General features: G+C 43.4%; 1 protein-coding gene across 1 annotated transcript in view; it reads right to left on the reverse strand.

Annotated features, from left to right (window-relative positions):
* dgkq (diacylglycerol kinase theta) overlaps positions 1-7107 on the reverse strand; it is a 16041-nt gene extending 8934 nt beyond the window's left edge. The window contains exons 1-2 of the mRNA XM_029427819.1: positions 4781-7107; positions 2041-2120 (exon numbers count right to left, since the gene is read on the reverse strand). Coding sequence (XP_029283679.1) covers positions 2041-2120; positions 4781-5012 — 312 coding nt within the window. The 5' untranslated portion in view covers positions 5013-7107. The remainder of the gene's footprint in view (positions 1-2040; positions 2121-4780) is intronic.
* Between the last annotated feature and the right edge of the window lie 1882 nt (positions 7108-8989).

The following is an 8989-nucleotide window of genomic DNA, read 5'->3' on the forward strand; positions in this document are numbered from 1 at the left end:
GTTTAATGTGCACGAAGCTTCATATTCTATAAGACCAAATGTTCGCGTCTCAAAGGCTTTTCATGAGTTGCTCAGAGAAACTGTTTTCAGCGTTGTGACGATGCATAACCCGAGACCTCATTTCTTTCTCATATTTTCCAAATAACTTTCAGATCTTTTCATGACATTTTTCACTAAATCTTTTAAACGTATTTGACTATGTTTCGTACATTTTCCCTTATTTTATGTTTCCATATTTCACTGAACAGTTTATTGAGCTTGAGGAAGAGGAGACACTTCAGTTCATCAGGGAGGGGAACTGTGGAATCTCTTAACTTCAGTCCTGATCATAACCTTTAACCCTTTAAATGTTTCTTTACAGAATGACACAACAAAACACAAAACTGAATTGTGTTCTGGATATTACATATTAAATATTAGTTCTCCTCCACAGTGAGACGTGAATGTTTGTCAACAACTTTGATTTTGATGCATTTGTATAGTTTGTGCAGGAAGGAATATAAACCCTCTGTGGTGATGCAGAGCGTCTGCACGAGTCAGAGCAGGTGAGGAATATAAACCCTCTGTGGTGATGCAGAGCGTCTGCACGAGTCAGAGCAGGTGAGGAATATAAACCCTCTGTAGTGATGCAGAGCGTCTGCACGAGTCAGAGCAGGTGAGGAATATAAACCCTCTGTAGTGATGCAGAGCGTCTGCACGAGTCAGAGCAGGTGAGGAATATAAACCCTCTGTGGTGATGCAGAGCGTCTGCACGAGTCAGAGCAGGTGAGGAATATAAACCCTCTGTGGTGATGCAGAGCGTCTGCACGAGTCAGAGCAGGTGAGGAATATAAACCCTCTGTGGTGATGCAGAGCGTCTGCACGAGTCAGAGCAGGTGAGGAATATAAACCCTCTGTAATGATGCAGAGCGTCTGCACGAGTCAGAGCAGGTGAGGAATATAAACCCTCTGTGGTGATGCAGAGCGTCTGCACGAGTCAGAGCAGGTGAGGAATATAAACCCTCTGTAATGATGCAGAGCGTCTGCACGAGTCAGAGCAGGTGAGGAATATAAACCCTCTGTAGTGATGCAGAGCGTCTGCACGAGTCAGAGCAGGTGAGGAATATAAACCCTCTGTAGTGATGCAGAGCGTCTGAGTGAGTCAGAGCAGGTGAGGAATATAAACCCTCTGTAGTGATGCAGAGCGCCTGAGTGAGTCAGAGCAGGTGAGGAATATAAACCCTCTGTAATGATGCAGAGCGTCTGAGTGAGTCAGAGCAGGTGGGGAATATAAACCCTCTGTAGTGATGCAGAGCGTCTGCACGAGTCAGAGCAGGTGAGGAATATAAACCCTCTGTAGTGATGCAGAGCGTCTGAGTGAGTCAGAGCAGGTGAGGAATATAAACCCTCTGTAGTGATGCAGAGCGTCTGCACGAGTCAGAGCAGGTGAGGAATATAAACCCTCTGTGGTGATGCAGAGCGTCTGCACGAGTCAGAGCAGGTGAGGAATATAAACCCTCTGTAGTGATGCAGAGCGTCTGAGTGAGTCAGAGCAGGTGAGGAATATAAACCCTCTGTAGTGATGCAGAGCGTCTGAGTGAGTCAGAGCAGGTGAGGAATATAAACCCTCTGTAGTGATGCAGAGCGTCTGCACGAGTCAGAGCAGGTGAGGAATATAAACCCTCTGTAGTGATGCAGAGCGTCTGAGTGAGTCAGAGCAGGTGAGGAATATAAACCCTCTGTAGTGATGCAGAGCGTCTGAGTGAGTCAGAGCAGGTGAGGAATATAAACCCTCTGTAGTGATGCAGAGCGTCTGAGTGAGTCAGAGCAGGTGAGGAATATAAACCCTCTGTAGTGATGCAGAGCGTCTGCACGGAGTCAGAGCAGGTGAGGAATATAAACCCTCTGTAGTGATGCAGAGCGTCTGAGTGAGTCAGAGCAGGTGAGGAATATAAACCCTCTGTAGTGATGCAGAGCGTCTGCACGAGTCAGAGCAGGTGAGGAATATAAACCCTCTGTGGTGATGCAGCAGTTTGTCCAGATCATGTTTGTTTTACTCACCCGGACCAGAGACGGAGTCATGCAGGAACAAGCCGAGCGCAGCGTCTTCAGGCACTTCTCGTGACACATGAAGTTACACACTGGAGGAGACAGAGAGGACAGAGACGCTGAGCAAGGCACCAACACTCAGGCCGCAGGTTCGATTCCCCACAGACACAACACTACTGACTGGAACATGGAAAACACAAATATCTCCAGGTACATCATCGTGTAAACAAAACATCAGAAATAAACCTGAGAACAGATGATTAGAATAAGTACAAATACACAAGTAAAAGTAATATCAAAATATACTTGAAGTAGCAGAAGTAAAAGTGCTCATTGTGCAGAATTGCTCTCCCACAATAAATATATATATATATATATATATATATACTCACTTTTGTTGCCAGCTGTTTAGACATTAACAGCTGTGTACTGAGTAATTTTCAAAGGACAATAAATCTATACTGTTATTCAAGCAGCACACTGACTACTTTAAGTTATATCAAAGTTTCAGTAGGATAATGTTATCCCCTGAAAGGATATAACAGAATATTTGCAAAAATCTAAAGGGTGTACTCACTTTTGAGATATACTGTATATGTGTGTGTGTATATATATATATATATATATATATATATATATATATATATATATATATATATATATATATATATATATATATATATATATATATATATATATATATATATATATATATATATGTGTGTGTGTATATATATGTGTGTATATATGTATATATACACACATACATAGTTTTAATTAGTTTCGTGAAATGCGCAGATGTAGCCCCCACCGACCTTCAGGGAACATAAGTGTCCTGATAATAAAGAGATTTTGTGTTTGAGTGATAATATATATTGAAGATGGACTTGTATTGGGCTTTATGTGTTTCTGATGTTCTGTTGTTGTCGTTGTCGTCGATGTTGTCGTCTGCACGGGGACAACAGATGAGCCAGCAGCTCTGCTGCAACAACTTTTAAATGTCCCTGCAGAAATGAACAATAAAATCTGAAAGCACTTTGATGACATCACGTTCGTGTTAATCCAACTCGACGGCTTAAAGAAGAAAATGTTACGTAATCCAGCCGAGCAGCGCTGCTGGTGTTGTTGTTGTGCAGCTTTTAATGCACCTGCTGCGGTTTGTGATGATGATGATGATGATTATGTGCCGCCACACAAACACACGCCTCCTGTTGCCATGACAACCCAGAGGAAGTAAATCATGACTTGACTTCATCGTGGACAACCAGTCAGTGTGTTACTGGGCAGAGTGTGTGTGTGTATCTGCATGTGTGTATCTGCATGTGTGTTCATACATGTGTGTATCTGCATGTGTGTATCTGCATGTGTGTATCTGCATGTGTGCATCTGCATGTGTGTATCTGCATGTGTGTTCATACATGTGTGTATCTGCATGTGTGTATCTGCATGTGTGTATCTGCATGTGTGTATCTGCATGTGTGCATCTGCATGTGTGTATCTGCATGTGTGTTCATACATGTGTGTATCTGCATGTGTGTATCTGCATGTGTGTATCTGCATGTGTGTATCTGCATGTGTGTATCTGCATGTGTGTTCATACATGTGTGTATCTGCATGTGTGTTCATACATGTGTGTATCTGCATGTGTGTATCTGCATGTGTGTATCTGCATGTGTGTTCATACATGTGTGTATCTGCATGTGTGTATCTGCATGTGTGTTCATACATGTGTGTATCTGCATGCGTGTATATGCAAGTGTGTATCTGCATGTGTGTATCTGCATGTGTGTTCATACATGTGTGTATCTGCATGTGTGTATATGCATGTGTGTATATGCATGTGTGTATCTGCATGCGTGTATCTGCATGCGTGTATCTGCATGTGTGTATCTGCATGTGTGTATCTGCATGTGTGTTCATACATGTGTGTATCTGCATGTGTGTATCTGCATGTGTGTTCATACATGTGTGTATCTGCATGTGTGTTCATACATGTGTGTATCTGCATGTGTGTATCTGCATGTGTGTTCATACATGTGTGTATCTGCATGTGTGTATCTGCATGTGTGTTCATACATGTGTGTAACTGCATGTGTGTATCTGCATGTGTGTTCATACATGTGTGTATCTGCACATGTGTATCTGCATGTGTGTATCTGCATGTGTGTTCATACATGTGTGTATCTGCATGTGTGTTCATACATGTGTGTATCTGCATGTGTGTATATGCAAGTGTGTATCTGCATGTGTGTATCTGCATGTGTGTATCTGCATGTGTGTATATGCATGTGTGTTCATACATGTGTGTATCTGCATGTGTGTATATGCATGTGTGTATATGCATGAAGATGAAGTAATAGTCCTTTTAAATAAATAAATAATGCAAACATTTGACATTCTGTTGTATTTAAGTTAACTTATTTCACTAACATCTTTACTCTTACTGCTATTCTATTTGCACAGGTGTCATTCTTTTACACTTTATATTTTGAATAAAGTTTTATCTTATCTTTCTGATTCATGGATTGATTGCAATAAAAGTATGTTTTTATAAATATAAAATGCTCTTTCCAGTGAGCATGAAACACCTTGCTGTTCAGTCACCTGCAGCTGCACGGGCAGAGCAAGGCAACCAGGGTCGCGGGATCGATTCCCACTGGGACCTTAAACCAGTGCACTTGTGTCGTGCATGAGTTTACGTTTTTTACAATAAATAATGAATGACATGCTATAAATAAAACACGTTATGTACCTTCACACAGGAAGCCGATGAGCCCCCAGATGAAGTCGCTGCAGCTGTGGCAGAAGGTGGGTTTGGTCAGGGTGACTTTCCTGAGGCAGTGCCCGCCCGGTGCGGAGCTCTGGTACTTGGGCCGGGAACCGGGGGACTGCTGCGCCCTCTTCTTCCCGATTAGGGGGCTCGCTGTCAGGCAGTCTGGGGCGTCAAGGTCCGCCGATCTGTCCCGGCAGCCGGAGTCCGACATGTCCTCCTACCGACACACAAACTCACCGGCAGGAGCGCGACAACACGGGCGGTGTCTGGGCTCAAAGTGCTGCAGAAAGCCCGGAGCTCTAGAAAGTATTCCACCCCCAGTGGCGAGACATCCCACCGGGGCGACAGGGCGCCGAGCACGGCGTGAATCCTGGAGCTTCCCCGCCGCTTCAGAAGCTAATTATCCAGGTCCAAAAATACAGAGTAGGCAGCCAGGTCACGACTTTGTGATCAACAACCTAGTCTCACGGGACTGTACACGAGATTAGTTTCCAACCCCCGCTGGAGAGTCATCCCACCGGCTTGGAGCCAGCGGTGCCACCCAGTGCTGCTGCCCGGCGGAGAGGGCGCTGCGGTCGGCGTGTCTCCCAGAGCTTCCCGCCTCGCAAAATATCAAATTGCTGAAATATTAAACGTGTATCCACCTTTTTTAAAACACAGAGTGTGTGTTCCAGGAAGGCTCGGTTTACAAGCCTTTTTTCGACGTCGTCTTCTCGCGGTGGAGAGATCCGTCCACGCCGATAACAGAGCCCCTCCGCCCGGGGACAGCGGTGCAACCCAGTCCCGAGGAGAGGGCGCCGTGCTCCGGTTGGTTCCCAGAGCTTCCCCTTCGGGGAATGAATAAAAGATGAAATATCGACCCAGCTGGATGCTTCACTGTGAAGTCTCGTGAAATGGATGTTATTGTCAGTCACAGCGCGCAGCCATGCAGCCTTAAAGCTGCACGTCCGGCCCCCGGGATAAACACGTCAGATCCCGGGTGGAAAATGCCCAAAATCCGCCGCGAGGTTGGAGACAAACGTTATTCAACAAGTGTGAAGTGGGGGGGGCCGCTTTCATTTTGGGTTTCTTCTTCTTCCTTCTCCGGGGCTGATTCTTCTTCCGCGTCAGTCTCCAACACTGATTTACTCCTCCCTCCGCTTCATCTCCTCGCCTCCTTCCCTTATTCCCTTTATTCCTTCCTTTACTCTTCATCATCCAGGCTCTTCTGAATATCATTAAATGAATTAATGATTCCTAAAAGACAATATTTATTCTGTTTCATTTCCTTCCTCTTTCCTTTGTTACTCAGTTCCTTCCTTCATCTGTGTTTCTTTAATCAAAAATATCAACAATATTCTATTTATTTAATTGAAAGCAAACAAATAACCTTTTCAGAAAATGTCCTTTTCATCTTAATATTGCAATTAAATGACATTTAAAAGTAAAGTATAGGCTCTATGTCCGTGACAGGCTGGACGAGAGCTCAGCTAATGTATACTGTATAATAATAATAATAACACTTCAGAGTATTGTGTGAGTATTTTGACCCTTTTATCTCTTTCTGTATTTGGACCCTGAGAGCTGAGAATAATTCAAACTTGAACCCTGATAAAGGTGTTGTGCCAGACAGCTTGGTGTTATTATAAAACACTTACGTTGACTTCCTGCACCGCAGCATTGTGTCATGATGTTGGTGCAACAAGCGAAGCAGCAGTGAGCCGACACTGAAGAAACAAACTGTGAGAAGAGTCTCCAACAGATGTAAGAAATAGACAACAGGAATATAAGATACAGAAAATATAACATGCAGTAGAGTTTTTAGTTTACACCTAACTACCTTTATACCAGGGGTCGCCAACCTTTGTGATACTGAGCTGCTTCAAGGTGCTGAGTAATACGAAGGGCCACAAACCTCCTGAATAACACAGTTGTAGGTTCACCTTTCATGATGATATCATTAATAATAATCATAATAAATATTCATATATGTGAAGAGACTGATCACATGTTAATTATTCCTCAGTGATTATTTAACATGGTAGGAAACAGATATACTTAAACACCTGATATTAAGGTTTCCCCACATGTAAAAGTCAAATAAACAAAACAAAACAAAGTTGAATGTGTCTGCGTCTCTGAATAAACACTGTATATACGTATAAATACAATGATGTACAAGTATAAATTACTGCTATCTGTTTAAGATGTAAACTACACTGAAGCTGATCAATTCATGTTTTATTGATTTCAAATAGTATTTTTAAAACAAACGACAGAATGTGTTGTTTGCCAACGACCCAAACAACTTATTATTATTATTATTATTATCATTATTATTATTATTAGTATCATTATTATTATCATTATTATTATCATTATTATTATTAGTATTATTATCATTATTATTATTATCATTATTATCATTATTATAATTATTATCATTATTATAATTATTATTATTATTATCATTATTATCATTACTATTATTATTATTATTATTATCATTATTATAATTATTATTATCATCATTATTATTATCATTATCATTATTATTAGTATCATTATTATTATCATTATTATTATTATTATTATTATTATTATTATTATCATTATTATTATTATTATTATTATCAGGAGGAGAAGCAGGAGGAGCAGCAGGAGGAGGAGCAGAGCAGGAGGAGGAGGAGCAGGAGGAGGAGCAGGAGGAGGAGGAGGAGGAGGAGGGGGAGAGGAGAGGAGGAGGACGAGGGAAGCAGGAGGAGGAGGAGGAGAGGAGGAGGAGGAGCAGGAGGAGGAGGAGCAGGAGCAGGAGGAGCAGGGGGAGAGAGGAGGAGGGAGGGGGAGGAGGGGAGGAGAGAGGAGGAGAAGAGGAGGAGGAGGAGCAGCGGAGCAGAGAGAGGAGGAGAGGAGAGGAGGAGAGGATCAGGAGCAGGAGCAGGAGCAGAGGAGAGCAGGAGAGCAGGAGAGAGGAGCAGGAGGAGCATGAGGAGAGCATGATAGTATAGGAGGACATAGGAAAGTATTAGAGCACATAGAGATCAGGAGCATGGAGGAGTAGCAGAGGATTATCATTACTATATTATTATATTTTATTATTATTTCATATTATTATCATATCTATATTATTTTATTATTCTCATTATTATATTCTCATCATTATTCTCATTATTATTATTTCATTATTATTATTCTCATTATTATTATTATCATATATTATTATCATCATTATCATTATTATCATTATCCATCCATTCCATCCATCGTCCAAGTCCCCCTTTTTAAATAGGGGAACCACCACCCCGGTCTGCCAACCCCTAGGCACTGTCCCAGACTTCACGCAATAGTTTGCGACACCCAAAGCCTTCAGCATTTCTGGACGGATCTCATCAACCCTGCGGCTTTGCCATGTGGAGTTGTTGACTACCCTCAGTGACTTCGCGTCAGGGGAAATTGACGATGATCCCCATCAGCTTCCAGCTCTGCCTCAACCATAGAGGGCGTGTTAGTCGGATTCAGGAGTTCCTCAAAGTGCTCCTTCCAGCGGCCGATAACCTTCTCAGTTGAAGTCAGCAGGGTCCCACCCTTGCTGTACACAGCTTGGATGGTTCCTCGCTTCCCCCTCCTGAGGTGCCGGATGGTTTTCCAGAAGCACCTTGGTGCCGACCGAAAGTCCTTCTCCATAGCTTCTCCAAACTTGTCCCACACCCGCTGCTTTGCCTCTGACACAGCAGAAGCTGCCGCCCTTCTAGTCCTTTGATACCCTGCAACTGTTTCCGGAGTCCTCCCGGATAACATAACCCGGAAGGACTCCTTTTTCAGTCGGACGGCTTCCCTGACCACCGGGGTCCACCACGGTGTTCGAGGGTTACCGCCCCTTGAGGCACCTAAGACCTTGAGACCACAGCTCATCACCGCAGCTTCAGCAATAGAGGTTTTGAACATCGCCCACTCAGGTTCAATGCCCCCAACCTCCACAAGGATGGCTGAAAAGCTCCGCCGGAGGTGTGAGTTAAAGATCCCCAGGACAGGGGCTTCCTCCAGACGTTCCCAGTTCACCCGCACTACCCGTTTGGGTTTACCAGGTCTGTCCAGAGTCTTCCCCTACCCCTTGATCCAACTCACCACCAGATGGTGATCAGTCGACAGCTCCGCCCCTCTCTTCACCCGAGTGTCCAAAACATGCGGCCTCAGATCAGATGATACGAT

The sequence above is a fragment of the Cottoperca gobio genome, unplaced genomic scaffold (assembly GCF_900634415.1).
Source record: "Cottoperca gobio unplaced genomic scaffold, fCotGob3.1 fCotGob3_37arrow_ctg1, whole genome shotgun sequence".
NCBI lineage: Eukaryota > Metazoa > Chordata > Actinopteri > Perciformes > Bovichtidae > Cottoperca > Cottoperca gobio.